This window comes from Calonectris borealis, chromosome Z (genome assembly GCF_964195595.1).
Source record: "Calonectris borealis chromosome Z, bCalBor7.hap1.2, whole genome shotgun sequence".
In the NCBI taxonomy this organism is placed as follows: domain Eukaryota; kingdom Metazoa; phylum Chordata; class Aves; order Procellariiformes; family Procellariidae; genus Calonectris; species Calonectris borealis.
In genome coordinates, this window is record NC_134352.1 from 50,006,666 (window position 1) to 50,033,421 (window position 26,756).

At 39.4% G+C, this 26,756-nt stretch overlaps 1 protein-coding gene across 1 annotated transcript in view; it reads right to left on the reverse strand.

Annotated features, from left to right (window-relative positions):
• The window catches only part of ADAMTSL1 (ADAMTS like 1), a 461,995-nt gene that overhangs the window by 104,843 nt on the left and 330,396 nt on the right, over positions 1–26,756 (reverse strand). The window contains exons 7-10 of the mRNA XM_075137804.1: positions 25,204–25,278; positions 22,055–22,212; positions 8,676–8,787; positions 7,924–8,062 (exon numbers count right to left, since the gene is read on the reverse strand). Of these exons, the coding sequence (XP_074993905.1) occupies positions 7,924–8,062; positions 8,676–8,787; positions 22,055–22,212; positions 25,204–25,278 (484 nt within the window). The remainder of the gene's footprint in view (positions 1–7,923; positions 8,063–8,675; positions 8,788–22,054; positions 22,213–25,203; positions 25,279–26,756) is intronic.

Here is a 26,756-nt window from a genome sequence, read left to right on the forward strand (position 1 = left end):
GCAGCCTGCCGTGCCAGTGCCCAGCCTCTGCAGGACGCTCGCACGCCTCCGGCTCACAGCCTTCACTTCTGCAGGTCTCTGTTTTCTTGGGGGTTTCCTACCAGCAGTGCTGCAGCCGCAGGGCTGCCCACACTCCCGGGTAGCTGGAGCTGTTACATGTCTTTCCTGATGGGAATGCGCACAGCAAAAATTTAGGCCTTCGCTGAAATCTGTTTGAACTGAGAGTAAATGATCTGCGTGGTGGGGACTATGCTATCTAAGCAATGGTCCAAAGTATGTCTAAGATATTAATAGCAGTCGGCAAATAATTATAAAAAGTTGAAGCAGCTTAAGTTGGCTGTGGACAGCTAATTCATTACATGAAAGGAAACACTTGGAAGACCTGAAAAAGTTCATCACAAAAGACATGAGTTTAGCATCTGAGCCAGCACCTCCCTGAGAGCCACGATTACCACCGGATAGACGACAGGCTTGTGAAAAGGTCTCCATTTTAACACTACAAATCCTGAGACTAAGGCAGTGTGTGATACTGCACTCTCCCCTCACAGTGCCCTGTGGAGATGCCACAGTGTGACATTATCACTTCGTGCTACAAGAAGGCTTTCTGCCCTAGAAACAGGTATCGAGGCCCTCAAATAGACTGTTTCTGTTAAGGTTTGCCAAGTGTTACTCTGTAAAAAGATCACTATTTCAGTTCAAAGCTGGGGTAGGTAACATCTACAGTAACACTACAGGTACAGGCAACATTGGCTTTTGAATGCCTGCTTTTGCAGGTAAAGAGTGTCGTAATTCTCAGTTATGCTACCAGTATGAGTTACTGTCCTGATTTCAGCTGGGGTAGAGTTAAATTTCTTCCTAGTGCTGTGTTTTGGATTTAGTATGAGAAGAATGTTGATAACACATTGGTATTTTTAGTTGCGGCTAAGGATCCTGCTAGTCAAGGACTTCTCAGCTGCCTGTGCACAAGAGGCTGGGAGGGAGCATAGCCAGGACAGCTGGCCCAGCTGGCCAATGGGGTATTCCATACCATGTGACGTCATGCTCAGTATGTGAATGGTAAGCGTGTCCAGGAAGTAGCGATTGCTGGTTTTTGGGCATTGCTCAGTGGGTACACTCATTTTGTATGTTCTATCATTACTATTACTATTACTATTACTATTACTATTTTCCCTTCCTTTTCTGTTCTTTTAAACTGTCTTAATCTCAACCCACGAGTTTTCTCACTCTTACCCTTCCGATGGTCTCCCTGTCCCACTGGGCTGGGGGTGGGAGTGAGCGAGCAGCTGTGTGGTGTTTGGCTGCCTGCCGGGTTAAACCACGACAATTACATTTCTGGATTTTGGACCACCATGCTTAATCCTGAGATATAGATAGTATTGTGATCATCTTATCACATTACACTCTATCAGTGTGGAACTTGAAGAACTACCATGTATTTTGAATTTACATATTCTTTTATATGGTCTTAGTACTTTATGGATTGGTAAAAGCCAATGTCCCCTACCTAAATATTTTTGAATGGAATGTCAGAGGATACTTAAATAACCTACTTAAAAATGCTTTAAAAAGCTATCCTTCTGTGTCAGCCTCCAGAAAAATTGCATACTTTAGACAGCATGTCTGTTCAGCACAACAGTATCTCATCTTTATAATAAATGATTTCTTCATGGTGTACAGATTTCAAATTCTAAGAAACATATGGTTTAGTTATCATTGCCATAGACTGCTAAAAACTAATCTCTTTACAGGGCTTGAAATGGGTGTCATTAATTGGAAGCAGCAAAAGTATTTTGCTCCTTCCTGTAGCATGACTGTAATGCTTCTAAAAATCTTCTCCCTTTTCTATTCAGTTTAATATTTTATGGTGGTTTGGATAAGCAGTGTTTGATACAAAGATGAAATTTGTTGTTATTTTCCACTACTAAATGTTAACAACTGAATATCCAGTGAAAATCTCTGTAAGTGACCATCTTACTACTTACTGCAGTTTTGGTCTCTTCTAGGACTTAAATAGACTACATTTCCCATAACTTCATCTTGGGCAGACAGATATCTGTATTTGATGCTCATAGCAGTGCAAGAACTACTTTCCCACCTTACAGTTATCTGATGCGTCTTGACAGCTCTTTTCTGCCTTTCTTTCTGTCTGTCTCCTTAGAGCTGAATTTGCTCTGCTATTCACATCTTTTAACACTTTGATGAATGCTTCCTGGCCCACCCTCCCTGCCTGTTCTGACAAAATAATTTTCTAGCTTAATTTAAATGCCTTTTACCCTGCCCCAAAAAATTCAAGTTTTTTTTATTTGTCTTGAGAAGAAAATTGCCTCTTTAAGCATTAGGAGTATCTGCAGCTCATCTTTATCCTACTCTTGAACTCAGGTGACCCTGATTATTACTTCCAGAACATCGCCACTGCTATCAGCTCCTTCTCCATCTACAACTCCTGTATCTGTACTGCCATTTTTAGTGAATGTATCACTATTTCCAATCCAGCCTTCCTGAAAACTTACCTAGTGGTTCCTTTCCTGCTGCTCTGAATTGTTTTTAGCCTCCTAAACTTCTCCCCCCCTTTTTTTTCATGCATAATGCATCATTTTACCTCATTTCTCCAGCAACCTTGGTAGTTCCTCAGTAAATTCTGAACTGTTCAAAAATCACCCTCCATAAATATGGAATGACTCATGTTTGTTGACTGTGCTCTCTCATTTGCAGGCAGCGTACTTTTTGCTAATACCAGTCTCACTTTTCCAGCACATGTAACTTTAACCATGTTGGTGGAAAAGTCTTATTCTCCCTTCTGCTTTGACAGCTAAAACTTTCGTATCTCATCTTCTCCTGGAATGGCTACCTCTTGCTTTCTTTAGGATCATTCATATGCATATAATTGGCTGTGGAAGTTGAGACCAGACCCAGCAATCAGAGGCAACCAAGGTTCAGAGAGCACTGCAAGGCAGAAAGGCTTTCTCAATCCCCCTGTAACAAATTGAGAACCGAAGTAAAAATGCAAATCCACAGAAATGATCATTTGCCTGAGGCAGAGATCAGGAAAGGGCATTGTCATGACCAGTGTCCCATATCCATGCAAGAAGCTGGGGTGTTGTCAGAAAGCCCAGTATCTGCGGTAACTATGGGATGTTTTATATGAAAGAGTATTCAAAACAAAGTTTAAATCTATCATATGTCCCAGTCGAGGGCAATAAAAATAAATGAGTCATTGTGTCTCAGATCTGCAAATCTATAGCTACTACTGCGTAAATCAGAAAGTGCAGCCTCTCTTTTCAGGAACATACCAGCACTTCAGTTTTGTTCATCTTCCAGAAACAATGTAGTGAAAATGGAACACTACACTGCTGTGATACTTTGCTTATAATTGCTACCTAATATAATACCTTTAGGGAAGCTGATAACAAGCAAAAAAGTACGTGTTCGGCAATTTCCTGCTTCAGCTGCAATTTGTAATGAAGTGAGGAGACCTCTGTTACTGATTAAGAGGATACTCTATGTTGCCCTTTTAATCAAACATATTTACTCCTTACTACCTCCTTTTCTTTTGAAGGAAATATATAGAAGTGATCATGTCTTGCACTGTTGCCTAGGAAATTGCATACACTTTCACATCACTGAGTGTATTGAGGACTTCTCACTACTCAAGGTTACTCTGAATGGCCATAATATCCTAGCAGTCTTTTGTGTGCTTTTACTTCATTGCTCTTGTAGATTAGCTAAAAATTAACAATTAAAAAGTACAATTTTATTTAAATTTAAGTTTTTTCTTGCTGATGCCTGCCTCTACCACCACCCAGTATGGATAGTTAAGTGAGAATGTCAAAGGAAATACTTTGATGAGTAGGAAGAAGAGTTTGCAATTTTGCTGGAGAACACCATAAACTGTGGATGGCTGAGTATTCCTTCAGGTCTCTGAGTGTTGAAAGTCTTTGCACAGGTACTAACATTATTTCTGGTGGCAGGCTTACAGATAATGCTGTAGGCAAATTCCAAGATTTTTGCCTGTGCAGATCGGACTGGCATTATTGGCAAAGTGATAAAAAGAAGCCCACATGTTAGAGGATTGCTAATATGAAATTTTGAGACAATTGCTGCATGAAGTTAGAATCTTTCCTGAAGATGCCTTTAGAAAAATTTATACACCATTGAAATCTCCTGGTAAAAGCACCAGTAGAGCTTTTGTGACTCAGAAACCCGCACATTAACATGCAGCAGAGATAGGCAAAAAATAGAGGAGATGATTGGTAAAAATGCAGAGCAGTGCAGCTGGGAATGCTACTTAAAAGCTGAAGATGAAATCTAGAAGGAGCACTGATGTCGCTCCAGAGGGTATCCTGGTGAGTAGGTGAATGATGACTAGGGTAAAAGCCTTTTTCATATTTGTAAAAATTGCTTTTTGGAAGAATGTCTTTGAATTATGAAAGAAATGGTGTGTTCAGCTTATAGCACCTCAGAATTGTCCTAGGTAAGTGTTTAGCACACCCAGTTAAGTCAAATCTAAACAGACTTTTTCTCAATTAGAAAAAAATTCCATTCACCTTTCATTAGAGGATACCAGAAGGATACTGATAATAGTTAAAAAACCTACCCTAAACCTTCCAGTCTGTGAAGTCTTGGATCATTAAAAGATTTGCAATTAATTAAATAAGTGAAATTTTAATGCTGGATTTTGCCACATAGAAGGGAGAGGACTAGATCGAACTGAGCACTATTTACATCAGTAGACATTATGCATATATTTGCCAGTCAGGTATGAACTGTTGTAAAATCTTAATGGACTGTAAATAAACAGATCTTTTCTTTCTATCTTTCTAAGGCGGGAGCCGGATCCCAAAGAGGGTTGATGAGACAGGCTGGATAGGGCATTGATAGTATGCAGGGACAAAAAAGGACACGGGTCATCTATCCCGCAAGACACTAATTACTGGTGTTGCGAGGTTGAGCCACCTTTACTTAACCTGGAAAAGGAACATGTATAAATTATGTCTGTTTGATAAATAACCTTCCACACACTGCTGCTCCTCTGAGTATGTGAGAAACTGGGGTTGCAGAAAGAAAATTTAATTCATTTTCCACATTCGTTCAGTCTAAGCTTTTTTTGCTACTCATGATGCCAGCAATACTGGTAATTATTGCCATAATAAGCACAATAAAGTAAAACATTTCTATGTACTAAGCCTAAAGAGGCAACTAATTGCAGGCTCACACGATACTCCTGGTATTCATTTAAACTTTTCTTTCAGCCTTCCCTTTGCTGAAAATTTTAATGTAAGCTCTCTTACAGTAACCCCTCTCAGTTGCTTTATTCAGCACCACTGTGGTCTTCCACGATTATTTTCTGTGGCATTCATTGACACACCATAGGAACAGTCAGCAACCACTAATCAGCTATGCCTCACTGGAACTGGGTTTGCCAGGAAAAATTAACATCTTCATTTTATACCGGCAGAGCAGAGTGGCTCCCACACAGCAAAGACACTGCAGAGCCAAGACATCTTCCTCGCTCACACTCCTGACCCCGTTGTTCTGCTTCACCTACCCTCTTCCTGACCGTAAGACAGCATCGGGATTCCAGAAGTTACCACAGATTTCCTCTGGTTTTCTGTCTGGGTTGTTGATTCTTGAATTCTTTACAAAGGCACTTTTGAAAATAATAATTTGCAATTTGGCATTCCGTGAGGATGTTTCCAAAAAGCCAGTTCCTCTCTGTTACTGCCTGTACCCTGGGACAGCATAGCTGTACTTCTAAATGACTCTCCCTCCCCTCAGGGTCTTTATATCAACAACTTTGCCTTGTTATGTCTTATATAAAACAAAAATTGCTTCCTGACATCTGCCCAGCTGTTATTTTTTTCTTTCTTTCATCCCATGTACCATGCAGTCATCTGTCTTACCACTTGAGAATATGTCATTTAAAATTATCGGGAAAAGTATGGAAAACATCCATAGTACAAATTCCAGAGGCAAATTACATATTTAACTCAGAACTGTATTTTTAAAAAAATAACAGCTTAGGCTTTAAAAAAAAAAAAAGCAGCTACATAAAATTACTTTCTCATTGGTACTGTGAGAGGTGAATCTAAAAGACAGGTTCCATATCGATTCATACCTTTCAGCAATCCTTTTTCTGAGATGTTCATATTTAGGTCTCTTACCTGATCATACCTGACTTCTACTTTACTGACATTTGTCTCAAACTATTAAAAGGAGAATTCAAAGAAACAGCTTTTGACCTGTGAAAATCACTGAGGAAAAAATACAAGAACCTTATTATAGTAAGGTTTCTAGTTGCAACTGCTAATATATTTAAGTAACATGAGAAATTAAACTTTTTTTTTTTGGTGGAAAGTAATAGGACAAGAGAAGCCAGATACTGAACTTGACAGAATATTGTTAAAGGAAAAATGATCTTGTTGCATTGTGGGAAAACAATCTCTAAGTTGAAAAATCACTTCTGAGTATATGCTCAACATGAAATACTTTTCACAAAGCCGTAGTGAAGCTGTTTTCTTAATATTATATCTTTAATACATCATAATGAAATACATGATAAAGTATGTAACTTAAAGAATGTAAAATACAGCTGAGATAATGTTGGATTTCGAGATCTGATATTTCCACTTTGTAATTCTGGGAGATTTTCACTTTAAATTTAAAACTGTATGAGAATGTTTCTGGCTTTCAATTATTTACAAACAGAATTACCATTAAAAACGTGTTTTTTAGAACAAAGGAATATTAACTGCCATACACTCTAGGTAAATGTGCCTTCAGTGACAAAGAAACCTGAGTGTTAACTCCAGTTATGAAAAGTCAATGAACTTTAATGAAAACTTTCTAGAAGAGGTAAAAACTATCTTGGGCTTGGAGTGATTTGTTCTGCTCTGATAATACCTAGCTAGTCTAAAGCTGGTATACCTGGTTTGGGAAGCAATCAATCGTCCTCAGTCAGGTGGATACATAATCCCATAGGTCCCTAAAACATCCTTCTTCTCCTGGCTAGGACATCTTTTTTCCTGTGGCAACCTCCAGTAATCTGAAGGGTCATAGCAACTTTTCAGGTGACACTTGCTTGAACTCACTTTATCAAACTTGGCACAAAACTAGCCTAGAGGGAAAGGAGCAGGTAAATAAATGGCTTTAGGGTATCCTTGCATGCATGCCTGCTGAGCTGCACTTAACCATCTTTTAGCAAAGCCACAAAAGAGGACCAAAAGTTTTAGATTACACAAATAAATGCTTGCAGCTTATGAGCGGCTGCAGACTAACTTCCACTGAAATTCAGGGGAATCAGTGCAACAAAGGACTGATCCTTTTTGTGGTTTTGTTCCTTTTCTTATACACAGGAAATCTGACTCTGTGGTCTTACTATTTTTACTATTAATCGTCTGAGGAAGAATGCTTGGCAGGGGACCAGAGAAGAATCTGTTGTGGGGGGCCAAAAGGTATTGACAATTAGAACAAATTCTCACGTTACATTCTTACAAGCTGCCATGACTGCAAGTAAGCTTTTTGTTAAGGAGAAAATGTAAAAAACCATTAAAATAATGCCTCTAATTGTGGTAACAACCAATTTTCAACAATATTTTTACCCCAAGACTTTTTTTCCCATCTCACTAACACTTAAGAGACATGTATTGATCATGGGATGGTATCATGGACAATTTGTTTTCTCACACTTTATAAATTTTAATGGGGCAAAACACAATCTGAGGGGAAGAAACAACCATTTCAAATCAGTCCTTGCACTGTGGAGGTACTAAACAGAAGCCTTTTTCTACACAGTACATCCTCAGGATGAGAAAGAGGTTGAATTACGCAGGCTAAATGACACTATAAGCAATAGCAACAGAATATTTTCTTACTTTATTTTACTGCTTTAGAGCGCAGTCTTTTTTAAAATTAGAGCTGACTGACCTTGCAGGACAAGGATCCAGATTACATTCTTGAAGTTTTGGCTTTGGCTTGATATTTTCAGGATAATAGTGACAGTATTGATCTGCTACTATCCGGTTGCTTCTCAGATCAAAACATTCAGCAGATGTCAGCTGATAACCTGCAATACATAGTGGAAGAAATAACATGTGATGTGGTGTTCTTCCTATCTCTCTCTGAAGTGCATCTAAGTTCTGGTTTGGTAAAAAGCAAAGGGAAAATATCATCACTTTTTGGTATAACAGCTGCTGTTTTACAGATGATTGAAAACAACAACTTAAATCACATGTAGTAGGAAACAAAAGATAACCAGTATGGTCAAAAAAAAATTCAGAAGCCTAGAGCAAAAAGAACAAACAAAGGCTGAGCTTCCTTGGTCACCAAGACTAATACACTCAGTTTCAGTTCAGAGGATGAAGCTGCTGGTGGGCATGGGGGTAAACGGAGCCATCTTGTGATTCCAAAGCGGGCCCAAATCCCATCAGCCCTTATGTTTGAGAGCTGTAGCTTTAAATGCAGTCATGTGGATATCAAAATGTACTTTATGTACAGAGCCTAGTATGATGCTAAAACATCTACAGGCCACTACCACTGTTGCTACAGCCCACCCTTCATTTAGATGTAACCACTTTCATTTTCAGATTTTGCCCATTTTAAAGGTCCAAATCTCAGTGAAGCAGTTGGGACAGATCCTGTATGCAGACAACTTTTCTAGAATACTGGTAATTAATTACCTCCTCCACAGGATGCTGAACAAGGAAAAAAATCAGTTTCCCTCCATCGGTGAATAATAGGTTGATAGAAGATAAACTGAACTGAACTGTCAGCAGCACCAGCATAGCGGATCTGAAAAAAAAGTAATGCCAAAGAGTGAACCTGACATACACACCAGGAAGAAGCATTCTGCCATAGCCTTGAGACATCTTGCAGCTACATGAAATACAAGAGATACTTTGCAATAAGAAAATGAAATGCACAAAACAGAGAGTAGATTGGTGGCAAAATTTTGGCCGCAAAACACAGTCAAATAAATTTCCGGGCATAATCAGTGGCATTTCTGACCATTTAAAGACCATATTCTGAAATAATGCATGCATAGTAAATGCATGGTTAGTGCTACTGAATAATTGTATGGGGACAGAGGATATGGACTGACCTTTATTCCATCAGAAAACCACCTACCACTACCTGCTTTGCCTGCCACATTGATACGAATTTTAGACCTTTAGTTTAAATCTTTTGAGACCATGTATACTATATTAGATAGTTCAGAATAAAAGATGGGAGGCTGTGCTGTGAGAAATACAAAAGCATAAAAATTCTAATTCAAGGGTTTTTTGTTTCTGAGGTGAGGTCTTGTCCTGGTTTCGGCTGGGATAGGGTTAAATTTCTTCCTAGTGCTGTGTTTGGGATTTAGTATGAGGAGAATGTTGATAACACACTGATGTTTTCAGTTGTTGCTAAGTGCCCTCCTAGTCCAAGGACAGCTCCCGTCCCTACTGACTGAGCTAGGTACACAAGATGGGAGGGAACATAATCAGGACAGCCAGCCCAGCTGGCTAATGGGGTATTCCATACCATGTGACGTCATGCTCAGTACATGAAGGGTAGGCGTGATCCAGGAAGTACCGATCGCTACTTGGTTATCGGTCAGCGCGGGTGGTGAGCAATTGCATTGTGCATCACTCATTTTGTATATTTTATCATTATCATTATTATTTTCCCTTTTTTTCCCTCTGTTCTATTAAACTGTCTTTATCTCAACCCACGAGTTTTTCTCACTCTTACCCTTCCGATTCTCTCCCCGTCCTGCTGGGGGTGGGGGGAGTGAGTGAGCGGCTGCGTGGTATTTGGCTGCCTGCCAGGTTAAACCACGACAGGTCTCTTTTTCGTTCTCTTTTTGTGGTACTGTCATTATTATATGGCTGTCCTTCTGCTTACTTTATTTTGGCTGCAAAAATGCTCCTTTCAGTCATAGGCGTGGACTTTTGCCTGGAGTTGAGTGCATGTTCGGAAAACACTCTTTAGAGCCTACCAGTACTGCCAACTTTTAAGCCACCTGAGCTTCACTATGCTTCCAGTACTTTGTGTGCTGAATGGATTTGCCATGTAAACAGGAGTTTGTAGTGCAAGGATTGCAATAAGAAAAGAGACCTTCACACTGCTAATGTAGCACCACTTGCACCTGGCCCAGGAAAAAATCCTTCCTGTTTGATAGCTGTGCTGATTAATACAGTTACAGGGACTTCAAAATCTCTGCAGGGCATCCCTTGTCCTTACCTCTAAGCCTTTGATGAACTGCTGGCAAGGGAAGAACAACAATGCTGCTACTAAAAGCCTCTCCAAGTTCATTATTTGTCCTAGGACATAATGTATTCTCTGCATCTCTGCATCAGTGGCATGATGTTGTCACAGGAGAGAAAACTGCCAAATCACAACCAGGCAAGATGGACCCTTCTTCAAGTCAGTACTCCTGCTCTCAGGAGCAATCCTCCCTGTTCTTTTTTTCAGACAGCTTAAAATGTTTCAGCACTGCCTCCTTTTTCTTTTCCCATATTTTGAACAAGTTGCCCTGTTTTGGAAATACCATTTTTCAATCTGCCTTTCCTTTTCTCTCTTTCCAAACACCAAGAGACACCGTCAAAGAGCAGACTGTGAAACAGAAGCAAAAATCTGACAACTTTAGCTGAACAGCTTAATCTGGGTTGTTTGTTTTGTTTTCCCCTGTAGATGGACAGAAACATGATTACAAATCAAAGTATTCTTGAAGAGAAGGAGGAAGGCAAAAATACTGCAGGATATGTTGAAGGCTGTAAGAGATCTGGCCCACCGAGACTAAGGCTGCCCTTTTCTAATTAGAGTAAACAGTGACGTAAACTCCCAACAGGAAAAAAAAATACAGCTGTAGCAATACAGCTTCTTCAGCAAATGGGAGGCCTCTTGCACGGATTAATATCGTTTGAGTCTGTGTGTCAGAAACAGGATATCTAATTCCTTGTGCGGGGACGGTGCATTAATCACACTCTTCAGAAGGGTCTTTCTAGGCTTATGAAAGCCTCATGCACTCCTGGGAAAAATGTTCTATTGTGCTGGAAGCCATTCGGGGAGGTCTCTGATCTGAATGTGCAGAAAAAGCGTTCACTGGGGAGAATTCTGCTCTTACTCTTTGTTTTTTAAGGATAATCAGTGATTCTTAACCTCAGAAGGTCTACTCAGCAGTACAGTCTTCAGTGAACAGAAGAACAGACCAAGAGCTCATACAGAGCCTACTATAAAAGAAAGGGGAGGAAAAAGAGTTCACATTAAAAAAAAAAAAAATCAGGAAGACAGAAGAGTTCCTCTCCCTGCAGACTATTTCTGCATGTCTGCAGAATTATCTGTCTGTTTTGACACAGAGAAAAGACAGATGTACATCTTTTCCAGCCTAACGTGGCTGTATCACTCATACAGCCATGATAACAACATGGATGGGGAAGAATTACAATGAGCCACAGCCATGAGCTAAAATGATAGAAAACAAGCAAATGAAAGAAGCAGGCACAGTGTTGTTTATTTTTTTAAGGAGTGCTGTAAGCAGAAGAGGAACAATATATGGTGATTCCAAACAGCAAAAATTTCTTATTAATTTTGTTTGACAGTTTGTTAAAGCTAAGATCTTCATCCAGGAGAAAACATCAGTGGCTGCTTGAGCTTTGCAAAACTCAAAGTAAGACTTGATAGCTAAAATGCTTTAAGAAATGTCCCGGTTTTGCTGCACAGGGCTAACTTCCACACATTGAAATACTCAACTCTGGAGTATGGTGAAATTTTTTACCTTTGCACTATTTGCAACAACCTGCTAGCTATGAGAAATACCAGAGCTTCAAAAAGAGATAGTCAATACCTGTGAATCTTTAGTTAGTCCTCTAACAGTGAGTTTTACATCCTTATGTCACTGAACCAGAAAAAATTACAATTGTTCATTATGTTTGCAAATAAAATCCTATCTAAATGTATTAATAGCAGAAGTACTCAGATCTTGCAAAGCACTCAGCCCTGCATTTGTGCATTGAAACCTCCTAGAGATCATCCTTGACTTCCTTTACGTTTCAGGGGAGTTTGGAGTATTCTGAATATCAGAGCAGCCCTCGCTACTGTGTAAGACCTAAGAGGATATCACCAGTCTTATAAAGAGTTGGTTAAAATTAGAGTCCTCAGACTATCCACCAAAAATTAACTGTCTAGCCCACAGTCACTACCAACAGAGATATCTTTTTTTCTTGTAGAAAGACCTTGAAAAAAAATCATCACTTGTACCCTGCTTTTTTAAATTGATTTTGTAAATGACTGTCTGGCATGGTGCAACAGTGGCACAAGTTGTTGCTGAGATTTGGGAGTGATAAAATGCAGTACTGATTTTGGGGATATCCGCAGAAAGTTAAATGAAAACAACAGACTTCATAATTTGAGTGCAAAACCACCATAATCTTTTTGAATTATTCTGATCTGTGACCAAAAGACTGCAATATCTGACTTCACCTTTGTCTTGTGTTGTTTTTCCTATAGCCCCCAAATTTGATTAGTTCGCATAAAACCAGACAAACAAGCAAAGTCCAACTTTTCATGCTTGATTCTGGCAGCATATGCCTGAATGGTTTGTTTGTGTTCACTGAAGAACACAGGGCCTGGCCTACAAAACTGCACTAGGTTTACTTGGGGGGTTGTGAGATTTAATCAGCAGTTTATAACCAGCAGTGATAACCAAGCAATCATCAATGTTAATTGTAGGGTTAAATCATGAAAAGTGTATTCAATAAGATGTTGTCATTTTATGAAATTGTGTGTGTTGGCGGAGGAGGAAAGACACCATTTCTTTTGTGTGTGTGTGTGTGTGTCCCAAACTGGGGACAGGAAAAGGGAATTATTATTGCATACCATCTTTTGTCTTATGAAATTTGATCTGGTAGATTATGATCTAGCTCCATGCCACCATGCTTATTAAAAAAGTTCAGATGGATTTTTCCACATTATTATTACAAATGTTTTCTGCAGTGCCAAATCCCAAATCATCGGGTTTGATTTATTAATGAGAAGTTCAGTGTTGAAGTCTTCTAAGTAACATACAAAGAAAGCGGGGATGAGGGTGTGGAGAACTATCCTCATGTGGCATACGTAATTTTGGGCTTTTCATGTCAGTAAAAACAAAATTTTTGTATGATGCTTTCCTTTCTTTACTTAGACTGCTTTAATAGACCTGTTTGTATGTAGTGATATCTTACATGGAAAAAGGAGGAGGATACGTAAGAGATTTGTTACTGTTCGTAATTTGTTCATGAAGCAGAAATAGGAGCCAGGCATTGTCATGGGAAAATAGTTTTACAAGCTTGTTTAAAATAACACAAAAAGTACAAAAAATGTAAATCATCAGAGATGCTGACGGCTTTCAAGCATACTGTCTAACACAGAACTGCACCATGACTCCTCTGAACTTGCTTTTTAATTCCCTTGGAATGCTGAAGGGAGCTCTGCCTTTGAGCTCCAGGGAACATGTCTACTGTCCACTTCTATATTCATGTCTCTTGATTGTGATAGTCCTGTGTTAGATCAGCTTGTTTTGGGGGTTGTCTTTATACAGAAGACAGCTCCCTCTATGGCTTCTCAATTCAGCCTCCAAATCAGCCAGAGAAATCACTGTGAAATTACATTATCACCAATTTACATGCTTTACAAGCATTGAACTTGCCCACCATGCCCTGATGTTGGATTAAGCTGTGTTCCTTTAGGTGATTAGGAAGACTGTTAAAAATCCTTTAGGCTAAATCTCTCACAAAGCCAAAACAGAAAGCTAGAAGGTTCAAATCTTTTCTCAAATTCCATTATTCTCCCCAAAGGAAGAACAAAATAGAAAATCAGTGCAATGGACTGGCTAGCATAGCTGGCAGCAACGGAGCCTGCTGTATCAGCTCTAACAGCCATGATAATCTGTACAGAATCCACTACTAAGTGCAACAAAAGCAGAAGCTTCTCAAATGAGAAGACCAAAGTTCTTGCACAGAACCAAGGGCAACCCCAAATACACCAAAACCAGCCCTGTTGCATCTCTTTTGGGGATACCACCCATAAGACCCCACTCATCTATGGAAAGACCATTTCACCACCACCAGCATGCTCCCAGGGTAAGAGAATTCACCTCTGAGCAAGCCACCTTAATCCCCATTGCAGAATATTTATTAACCTTAATTTAATCATGGCAATACCTAAGAAATTAATGTAAAAAATTAGGATCCTATTGTGGTAGATACTGTATAAAAATAAAATTAACAAAATAAAGAGACAATGTTTGCCACAAAAAAATTTGTTAAAATGATGAAAACTGAACAAGGTTGGCACCAAAGCTTCATAGTACTTAAAACTGACTGATTTTTGAAATAGATAGACTTGGGAAATTTACACGATACCAAAAAAAAAAGTTACAGAATAAGAAAAGGAAAAATTACAAAGAAAAATTTGTCAGAGGAATAGAAAATAACATGTCTAAGAATTGTCTCTATTGCCTCAAATTAAAACCTGACAGTAGATTTCAGATCAACATTACTTTAAAGAAGTATGTAAGATTAACAATAACATATCTCCAGATCCAGTCATGTACTCTTTGAAGAGCACAGGAATGCAAATCATGCATGACCACATTTAGCCTATTTTAATGAACAAATTATTGTTTACACCACAGGAAAATAGATAGAAAATTGTGACAACATTTTTTAGAATGAGTAATACATGAAACTGCAGACCAATAATCTTTACCTCTGTTATGGGGTCAGTAGGTAGAATGAAAATAAAGAACACAGCTCAAAGATGGATGACTGAGAAAGAACATGCTCTCTGAGCATTGTGGTTTGCTTTGCCAAAGATTCGTGAGGGCTGATAAAGGCACCTCAGCCCTCATGAGGGTACCGGTTTTCTTCTAGGTCCCTCACCAAAGGTCATAGACAAAATCCACATGAGTGAAGAAGGAGAAGAGAAGGAGAAGAACCTCCCACGGGCTGATGACTGGGTAACAGAGAACGATCCTCTAACTTGTTCTTGCCTCCCATTTAATTTGTTCAAAGGCTTGTTGTTGCTCAGGGCCCCCTTTGAAATTGTCCTTTTTCAGGGTCACTTGATAGAGAGGGCTTACAATCAGACTGTAATTTGGAATATGCATTCTCCAAAAACCTACAACGCCTAAGAAAGCTTGTGTTTCCTTTTTGCTCGTTGGTGGGGACATGGCTGTTATTTTGTTGATCACATCCATTGGGATCTGACGATATCCACCTTGTCATTTTATTTCTAAAAACTGGATCTCCTGCGCAGGTCCCTTGACCTTACTTTGTTTTATGGCAAAACCGGCCTTCAGAAGGATTTGGACTATTTTCTTCCCTTTCTCAAAGACAACTTCTGCTGTGTTGCCCCATACAATCATGTCATCAATGTACTGCAGGTGTTCCAGAGCCTCACCCTCTTCCAGTTCAGTCTGGACCAGTTCATGGCAAATGCTAAGACATGAGTCATTAGCCAGACTCCCAGATGAACAAGATAAAGGATCAACCATGAGCTGACCAAGTTTGCTAATGAAAAAAATTATGAATGGTAGCTAAAAATGAAACTGTGAAAGCACTCAAAGCTTTGGCAGACTAAATTCAAGTTCAGTAAAAAAGAAATAATGCCTATAGGAGAATACAATTAATTATTTATGCTAATTATACATGAAAATGTCCTCCACATTAGCTACTACTATTCAGAATGGTAGTAGGGTTGTTATAGGCATTCCTCTGAAAATATCAGCTCAGTGTGCAGCAACAGCTAAAAAGATTAACGGAATATTACAGAGAGGAAGAAAAAAGAAGAGAACATTACACAGCCAAGTAGAATACATTTGTGTCCTCATCATTATGTGTCGTTTACTCTTTCTCAACATATATATTTATATATCATATAGTTAATCTATGTATATTAAAGAAATATTAAATAATTTTATTACATTCTATTAAACTACACATTTATTTATAGGAAAGAGATATTTCCAAAATAGACATTCATATATTTAAATATTAGTCACAAATTACATATTTATGTATGTTATAAAAAATTATGAATATATAACCACAGTGGAACCAGAAAAAGGACAGAGAAGGGAAATAAGTGTAACGCTTCTATGGACCATCTTTAATAAAAGTAAAGATTAAATAGAGTACGGCGCTAGGAAAGAGGCAAATGATGATGACAGAGATCTCAGATATAGAAGTAATGGAGAAAGGGGGTAAACAGTAGTAGTAATTTCCTGTTTCTCAGAGTGGGAGAACCAGAAGGAATCAGTGAAAATATTGCACCAAGGGTTTAAAAATGAGATGTATTTCTTATTTTACACAGTTCGTTGTGGAACTCATCCCAACGAGCTAAATGTTGTCAGAACGCAAATATAGCACAAAAGTGCCTAAAGAAATTCCTGAAGATTGGCTCATTTGAGTCATTAGACACAATAGTCCAAATGCAACATGAGGGTCAAGAAGGAGGGTCTACAAGCAGAGGGTAACCTTGATCTGTTTCTGGCACTCTTTTCTTTCAGTATCTGAAACCAGTTCCTCTCTGAAACAGAAACATGAGTGAAGCAGACTTTTTGCTCGGTCTAGTATGGCAGTTCCAATGTACTTATATATGGAATATGTTGATTAGGAGAATGATCATGTTCTAAGAATTATTAATTGAAATAATTTATGTTGAACAGAAAAAAAAGGTAGATGTGAAGTAGAATCTGTACATTGTTTTCAAAAAGACACTGTATGGCTTTCCAAAAATTTTACAACATTTGGCAAAATAGGAGAAAAAGGGTAGAATTTTTCTGAACTTGTCATGAGATCTAGTCAAGATAAATAATGATTAGATCTCTTTTCAGGCTGGCTATTACTTGTGAGCTTGACCTAGAAATTATTACAGCAATTGTATATTTTTTGGAAATCAGGAAATCAGAATGTGTGATTTTTATGACTATTGTTTAAAAAAAAGTATTGAATGCAAACATAGGTTGACAAAAGCCAGTGACACAGTCCATGTTACAGAATTGCTTCCAGCTAGGTCCAATCTGCAGAAGTGGCCTCAGGAAGACATACATCTCAAGAGGTAGTACTGTTTTATGATGAAGGGACTATATTCCAATGGTCTCTTCTAAATTAAGCAAAGCGTTTTGGTTATTTGACCTTGATAACATAAAACTTGACTCAGTCACAACTAAAGTTTAACTCTTACTATTTCTGTACACTCAACCTTAACTCTAACTCATCTACTTCCAGGAGCACCATCCTAACCCTGATCTACCAGTGCTTCCAACACTAGATCCTTTACCACTTCCTGCCTGACCTGCAGCCTTCTCCCAAACATGAGGCAAAATCTCCTCTGGAAACCTTTGCCAGCATCAGAACTCAAGTACACAGAAGACCCTTACTGTCATCACCCCCAATCCTCATATGGTAATATCTAAAATCCAACAATAAGCCAGCCATAAACAGTAGGTCCTTGCTGCTAGAGCAGATTTACATCTTTTGGCCTCTGCCCTAAAGTGAGTATTGAAATAATCTTTTATTTCATTCCACAAGGTACATCACTGTATGGTCCTAGTTCAAAAGTGGTTATTTAATCCAGTCCTGGCCCTAGCGTGACAAGGTCCATCAACCTTTCTGCCAGCTGGCTGCCTGTACATGCATTATCTCCTGCATGCCCTTGCAAGGCCCGGGAAGTCTAGGCTAAGCCCCAACCTTATTTTCTTTTGTTAACCTGGATTCTAATCAAATGCATTTTTCTCACCAGCAATTTCTGCCAGTGCTAGATCACAACTGAGATAAGAATTGTCTGGCTAGCTCTAGTACTCTGCGCAACTCAGCATCCAGTTTTGAGCTCTATCTTATGCCTTTTGGGGTAATTGGTGGCCAAAATCCTAATCTCAGCAGTAACTTTGCTCAAGGGAACCCAGTCCGCACCATTTCTAAATCAGCCAGCAGTATCCCCAGCCACCAGCACAAAAAAATAACCAGGCAGTCTCTTCTGGCAGCAGCCCTTAACCAAAGCTTGTCAGCCCTAGCACTACAAAAGACAGCATCAATACAAATCCAATCCTAATCCAAATACCTCTGACAGCCTCCAGACAAATATTTACCCGATCCAACCCTCTACATCCCTGATGCAAAGCTGTTGGTCCATGCAGGCCCTCTGAAAAAACCTTCATCTTGATACCAGGGATTGAAAACCAACATAAACCTAATCCAGTCTAGATGTAGGCCAACAGTGGTTTCTCCTCCAAACCAGCCCCAAGCCTGGACAACACCCTTTACTAGATCTCGTTTTAAAGACATTGCTCTTTGCTGCCTCACACCTGGGCCACAGGGCTAGGGGCCTCGCTATGCAAAACACACAGCCTGTAAAACAAAGGCTGTGCTTTGCCAGCCCTAACCCTTCCCTGGCAATCCCTAATGGCTGTTTCAGGAAGCCTATAAGTCAGGTGGTTCATATTTACAGTGCTGATTGCTTTAGTCGACCAGTGATGACTGTTAGCACGACATTATCAGCTGTAGATCCCATCTGACAGTATTAATTCATCCTGCTCAAAGGAGTGCAGATGTATGACATGAAATAGTCACTCCAAGTTTCTCTACTTTGTGTCTGAAATGGACAATATCGACAGAGGAGACTTTTTAGCACAGACAGGTGAATGTGTGACTGTCGTGGTTTAACCCCAGCCAGCAAAAATAAACGCCACGCAGCCGCTCGATCACCTCCCCCCCGCGGTGGGATGGGGGAGAGAATTGGGAGGGCACAAGTAGGAAAGCTCCCGGGTTGAGATAAAAACAGTTTAATAATTGAAATAAAACTAAGTAGAACAGTAATAATAACAGTGAGAACAACAACAATAACAGAATACACAAAGCAGGCAATGCACAACACAACCGCTCACCGACCGCCGACCGCGTGTCACGAACGGGGGGCGAGCCCCCCCCCCCCCCCCCCCCCCCCCCGGTTTTTATACTGAGCATGATGTCACATGGTATAGAATACCCCATTGGCCAGCTGGGTCCACCACCCCGGCTGTGCTCCCCCCTCCCGGTGCAAGCATCACCCAGCAACAGCCAAAGCATCAATGGGCCATCAACGCACCTTTCACACCGAACCCAAAACACAGCACACCCCCCAGGCTACTGGGAAGAAAGTTAACCCTGTCCCAGCTGGAACCAGGACAGTGACCTTGGCAACACAGCAGACCAGTGGCAGCTCTGCCAACACAGGACAAGTCCGCCTGTGTGATATTACTGCTTTATTCTCTAGATCACAGTGTCAGCCAGAAAGACTTCCAAGTGAAACTGACCTTCATTTCACCACGATTTTATCAAACATGACACTTCTTTTGTTTACGAAAAAGGCATTTCTATTCACGTGAATAAGAATTTTGTATTAAAAACATCAAAACAGGGAAATCCTCAGAATTTAGGAGCAAAATTCAAGTGGAATTTAAGTTTGCTGGCACCTTTTCCAGGTCTTCTGCTTTTCAAACATTAAAAGTTTATAATGGAGATTTATAATTCTCAAACTATGAGTATAAAAAATAAGAACATGAAAAACTCCAGTTCTTCTCCCATTTTGTGGGAACACCTTTATTTTTTAAAAAGAGAGCTGTTTTACTGAATTATCCTTACCATTTACATATCTTGTGAAAAGATTGTGAAAAGACTTTAGCACACAAGGGATGTCCACTGACTATCATGAAGTCAAGAAATCTAGCAATTATACAATTCAGCTCCTACAGAAACAGCATGAGGTTTCTTCTTCCAATTTTAAAGCACTCCATGTCACCAATAAAGAAGCTTAAATGTCAACTCTCACATTGAGTTTCTCCTTTTGAATTATAACCAGGTGTCTAACTTGACCTCTCTGAATAAGAGCATTCAGGGTCAATTGAAAAGGATTATAACAGTCATTCTGGAGACAATTATCCTAAAACTAGAGTTCTGCTACATCTACAAATTCATTTAGATCTATTTGCGTAAAAACTGCTTTGTTGCAGGAAAGTAAATCTTGACACCCAAAGACATCCCACTTTGTAAGGAAAACTTGCTAATACCACAGAGATGTCTTTCACCTGATTTTTTAAACTGCTTTACCCTCACAAGCTGAAGGCAAAATAGTCATGGCTATAGTAAGTACGGAAAGCAGTTGCCAAGTCTGACATAACTGGGAGGTATGCATGCATTTTGGTACTCCTGTATTAGCCTTACTTGCATGTACACTCCTATATCCAACAAAATATAACAAATGAAATACCCAGAAGCTAAAAAATTTTGTTAGAAAAATAATTAAATAGTATAGAGTAATATCCTTGTTGCATGAAGTAATATCTGAAGTATCTTCTATAGCTGTTTATTAAAAAACTTACTGTGATTCAAATGCAATGAATTTTTAGTGCCTCATCCAAGGCAAAATCTAATGCTAACCTTAGAAAAGATCCTACAACTGTCAACAGGGGTTTTGTTTGTGGATTTTTCTACATCCACTTAAGACAACAGATTTGTCAATAAATTAACACCTGCTGAGCCATGCTGCTCTGACTTTCAAAAGGTGCAAACACATAGCAGAACTATTAAAATAGTTTAATCTGAACTCAGCAGTGTCTGTTCTGCCCATGCCTAGCCAGCTTGTACACTCATATTGGCCATTCAGTCATCATACAAGTAGGGTACTGCCATTGATTTAACCAGTGCTTCTTACCTTGCTTTGATAGAGAAGGAAATGCAAGCACCAAGGGATAAAGGTATTTTCCCTGTCACAAAAGGTAACAGTGAAAATACCAGGAACACAGTCCAACCCTCCTGTTACCATTTCAGGGCCATTGGTCTACATGGTCTACAGCTGTCCCCAACAGGTATGTTCTAACTAACCAGGCTGCCTTAAATCCGTAGCACAAACAATGCAAAGTGAGCAATACTGTTTACATCGCACTGATGTTCATCATCTGGATATCATCTGTAACACAGGTAAAGGTATTTTAGACATTTTGAATTGACCAGCATCTGTTCTATTAAGGCATTTTCATTCTGACCTTCAAAGGGAAAGGAATGCATTCTTCAGGTCAGGCTTCTCCTTGTGAACCGGTCCTGATGATTTCAGCTTGCTTTTTGTGTCACTAACATACCGAGATGGGGAGGGGACAGTCTACAGGGCTCTGCTTCTAACCCATTCTAGCTCAGCCCAGCTTAACCCAACCCAATCACTTATCGCATTTTCCAGTTCATTGTTCAAACTTTTAGCTGCCATCAGCTCTAGGTTAAAGCAAATGTCATCTGCCTCTGGGGCCCATGGTGAAAAATTTATGTGGTCCTGGACATGATACAGGTTTTACAGTTTTACAGCTGAAATCCTTCAAGTTCCTTGGACCTACTGGAAAAGGATTTATTTTATTGTATTTCCCAAATGTTCATTTTTGTATGTGTGTTTTCCTACAAAATGTGTGCATTGCTTCCAGCAATGTGTTTTATATTACCTGGAAGAATAGAAATGCTCTAATGGGAGGAAACAATTTTATTCTTATTGCCAGGGCAACACAAAGCAGAACTTGAAAATGACACCATGACTGCTCAAGCAAAGTCATCCCATTTATTTCAGAGATGGCGACCTCATTCTCCACTCCCTTACAGTCTTCTGTGCAATTACACTAGTATAAACCCCACAAATTATGGGCCAAAGATACAGACTTACTTTCTTTTTGCTTGTCACAGACGAAGCAAGCTGCATGTCCTTGATTGGTATGTACCTCAGCAGCACATAAAGAAAGTAATTGGCTTTTCTTGTAATGAGTTCATCTTTTCTCTTTAGGGCACATATTGGGTATGCCTTTCTTGGCATAAACTCAGTCTCTTTCCCAAGGAGTGTCCAATGAGGCTTCCATCAGATGTTTAACTATGAAGAATTTCATATAGAGTTCAAGAGCTAGCCTGGACTAGGCTTTGTGGTAAATGTCTACCAGAAAATTAAGATCTAGAAAAATCTCTCTCATCTTTCTCATGGATCTTGTCTTACTTTATGTTGCTTTAAGAGGTCAATGACCAATGACCCTCACCTTGATAGTGAAGTCTGCAGTGAGAGGTCCAGATATTCTTAATATCTCCTTGTCAGGAAACTTCTGGAAGTCAATGCTAGAATTGTCCACGAGGAAGGAGCCTGTGGAGCTGAGGCCATTTTCACTCTTCACACCTTGGAGAGTCTTGGTTTCCAAATCTGACAAATACAAACAAATGAGTGGGAAACTTGAGCATTATAATGCGAAGTAAGAGTAAGTGAGACAAAAAAACACAAAACAGTGGTGGTGCAGATTTGCCTCCTAAATTAGTGATAATGCAACTTTTTTGTCCTTTCCACAGTTTATTCACATAAGTTCCTTTTATTTTTTCTCCTTCATCTGCTTTTTGGCTTTGTTCAACCCTTAGATTTCTAGCGCCGCATTCACCCCCTCACCTATAGGTCATGTTTTTACTCTCTTCCAGACATATTAATCCATTCCTAGTTAGGCATATTTGCTGTTGTTTAACTTACTCTCAGTAAGTCACGCTCCTATGCGGAGCATGACTCAGACCTTCCCCTGTGAGTGCTGGCTTTGTTAAAAAGTTGTTGTTCCCTCTTTCAGTTCAAAGGTGGGTCACTAGCCACATGTTGCTGAGGTAGACAATTAACTGAAAGCAAGATGTCCAGGAAAGAAAGATCAGTATGACAAAAAACCTGCCTCTTTTCCAGAAATGGTCTGATTCATTCCAGTGGAGTAGAAAGGGAAGGCGAGTGCTGAACCCTCCTGAGCTCTCCCTCTGGCTCTGTCTGCATTCACAGCTCCCAAAAAGTGGGCATTAATTCAGATACTGTTTGGTAGCAGTTACTTCTGATTGGCAAATCATAATAAATATATTAATCATTTTTAAATGGAAATCAACAGTCAGAAGGTAGATCTGTTCCATCATCTAGTTAGCCTCCCTACCAACTCCAGATTATGCTTTACAGCATGTTCACCAGTAAACTGTTTCTTGCAGTTATTTCAAAATGACAATGCATTTCATCATGAAGGACTGCAAAGCTGTAATCCTTTCACATATATTTGTGAAATTATGCACAAAACCTTCTCCCACACAGAGAGGCAGCTAAGGCAAAATCTGAATTAGATGGGGACATACTATTACTCTGTGATGGAATCATATTTTTGGAGACAGTAAATGGGAGAAATGTTTTTATTAGCATGTATTAAGTTGTTAATTAGGAGAAAAAAGATAATTGCAGTAATTAGACTGCTTTTCAGGATGGGTCATGGGAATTAATTCATGAAGGAAGTTGCTGAGGCAGGACACTAAGAATTTGCTCTGTATTAATGAATTCCTTGGTTTTCAGTGAGACTAGTCTCTTCCTTTGTGATGCACTCGGCCATATATTTATTTCTGGACAAGGCTGCATGCATTAGGGATAAAGATGGTTTTAAGACTTGTGTATATATAATGGCCTCCTGTTGACTTCTCCCACAACCAAAGTTCACAGGGCAAAATACTCCCTCCCCCCCAACTGACTGTAGCTCATACATATATCAAATCCTTTGATGGGTGAACAGAAAGATTCATGGAGACATCTGAAACAAGAAAGAGATATATTTGGACTTATTCATGTTTACACAGAGCAGTTAATCTAAATCTCAACCAGTGACTCAGGCAGACCTCGCTGATTCAAATCTTTTTGTGCTGAAATGTGATATGGCCTGAGTGAAGACAGCTTTAGATCAATCTCTCCTGCTAAAATCTCATTTCTCCCTAAGCTGTCTTATAGCTCAATTTCATTGAAAAAATAATAAAAGTACGAAATTTTTCTACCTTGGAAGAGAACATCTATAATGGGAAAGAAGACAGAAGAGAATGGAAGAGTGCAAATCATTTATTGGGAAAGTTATAATAACCATACTGGAGGAGCTCAGGAATACCCAAAGGGCCACTTAAAACTGAAGTACAGGCAGCATTTGAACTTTTAAGAAAAACATAATATATCTTTTCCTTAGTTTATAACCTGTAATTTGCTGTCTTTATTCACAGCTCTAAATCTAAAGAACCATTAAAAGGTTATAGCATGCTCACTGCTTTCTTAACACAAGCAGTGAGCTACAGAACAGGACTGATAAACCACCCCTTATTTTGCAAGTCAGTATAAGTTCTTCACGCGAAAGAAATCTGGAGAGTGGGAATGATTTGGTGTTTCACCTCCTTGCTGACACTAATATTTGTATTTACACTGACAAGCATAGAGGACTCTACCTGGGCGGTGCTGCAGGGAAGTCCTATTACCTTTTGAAAAAGAAGAAGGGGAGCCCTACTTATCTTACAATTATTTGTGCTTCTGAGTACAGTTTGTGTTTTTTCTGACAGTAAATCCCATTCACCAACACTTTACTGTTCATTTGCTGCTGATGAAAACAGGAGCAGCTTGTGAGTAGCTACTGCATTGGATGGTAAGAAAGAGGGATGTAAGGAGTTTCTATTCATGAAAGAAATGGATTTGCCTTCAGCTCTTCCAGCATATTCTCAAATCTTGAGACTCTTCTCCCAGAGGAGAGTGATACACGGCTGCTGGGATACATAGCTCCCTGTCAGACGAAGCAGGGAAGTGTTATAGCCACCAAGTGACAGGCTAGCAGCACTCAATGGGTTTAACTCCTTGGAGCAATATCACTACTAAGGATCATGGTTTGACTTGTGCATGCTGTTTCTGATCTTTAGACTGTGATTTTGTGTGTGTGTGCGTGCACGCACTTGTGTGTGTGCATCTATGGGAGTGAGAGAGATTATCATAACAGAAACTTGTTAAAGTCATGAGCAGCTTGATGGCTAAGCTCAGCTGTAGGGAAGATTATGCTTTACTGTCCTCAGTATTTCTTCACTCAGTGGGATATATTTTATTAATTTTAAACAAAAGCACTTGGCACCAAGCAAGCCAGCCAAAGGATAAGCAAACAGAAAAGGACTGAAGAATTATGGAGGGGCAAAGGATTCTGTAATGTTGGCAGAGCTCAGCTCTGAGTGTGTACCACTGATGTCACTGGGTCCGAGGAGAGCTTCTGAGGGCAAGACTCATCCCTGTGTTGAAATTAGTGATCTGAGAGAGAGGGAAACCAGACACCACAGTGTAAACAGAGCACTGCGGGTTAGCAAGGCTTTCTTAAACAAATGTACACTAACTTTTTCTACTTACATAAATGATCGGGTCCTTTCAGCACGAGCCGAATTTGCCTGCTTCCATAAGGAATAGCAACCACTGTATCATCCACTGCAGGAAGGTAAAAATGCATGCAGTAAATAAGCAAAGAAATTCCCATCTGTTTTCAAATAAAGAGTGAAATAGGTGCTTACAAGGCAGTCAAAAGAAAAGATTTTGGACCAATTAAACAACCCTATGAAGAGAACATTAAAAATCTGAAAAAGAACTGAAAATGTGGTAAGAACCTTCTACTTAGAAGAACCCAAACCTGTTGATTTTCTTTATTCACAATTCCTTCACAACCATGTCTGGATTTCAAGAGTAACTAACAGCTTTCTATTTCACCACGACTCCACTTAAACCCGTTCCAAGTCTTTTGAATTGGTGTTTGTGGTGAAGTAGAGAAGCACAAGCCTATTCTCATGTTTAACCAGAACAGCCCATTCCTTCACTTGACTCTTTCCCAGCTGAATCCTACAGCTTCTCCATGACCCTGCCCATGCTATGTGATGATGTCCCACTGCCCTCAGGCATGCCTTCCCTTTCACACCTTTTATTTTAATGACTAGGAGTGTTATACTTTTGCTTCCCTTTCCACAACACTAATGGAAAGCCCCTGGAAAAACAGAACGAAGTCCCTTTCACTATTTGTTCATTACAACTGCTCGTATCTGTGTCATGTAATGCCCACTAACAAGAACCATAGCTCTGCTCTCAAAGCAATGTGTTGCTTTGTCAGGTAAGGCTAACTCAGCCAATAAAAGCATATTATCTTTCATCCAAATATATGAGCTAGGGCCTTAAGTTTCTGACCAGGTCAAACTGGGAAAACTGTTCCAGCCTGTGCCCAGGCTCTTCTGAACCTTGTCTCCATTTTCAAAATCTGACTTGATATGTTTCCTCAATCTATCCAGAAATTTCAGTGTCTTCTAAGACTTGTGTAACACTGGGGTTAAACTCTGTTCAACACACACTCTGCTCATACACCTCTCTGATATCACATTAATTAGCAAAGATAGACACCTTTCATTTCTATACAGAATTCAGATTTTCTATTTGAAAATACAAATATTCAAGTCTTACAAAATTCATTAAATACTGATATTCTAATGCTTATTTTATTGGTGGCATTCTGGCACTCATATTCAAGATACCCAAATGTATTGTATCCATTTTGGAGAACAAAATCCATGAGTATGACATATCATTTTGCTGTATATATATCACATTTATTGGAATGAGTCTGGGAAAACAATAACTTCAATTTTTCAAAAAATATTAATGGTCTTTTTACAAGTCTTATTTAAAGACCATCCCATGTCATTATTATATTTGACTGTCTGTCAGTTATGAGCTCTGTGCTGGAGAGTTAACAACTCACTGATATGTCACAGAAAAATCAGACAGTTTAAAGATCATGCAAGCTTATATATCATATATTCTTAGCATGTCTCTTCTGCCCCAGGGTATCGCTAGGACTATATTTCACCTGATCTTGTCATTGCTCTCTATTTGAAATCCTAGCACACTTCATGTGAAATGCAAAG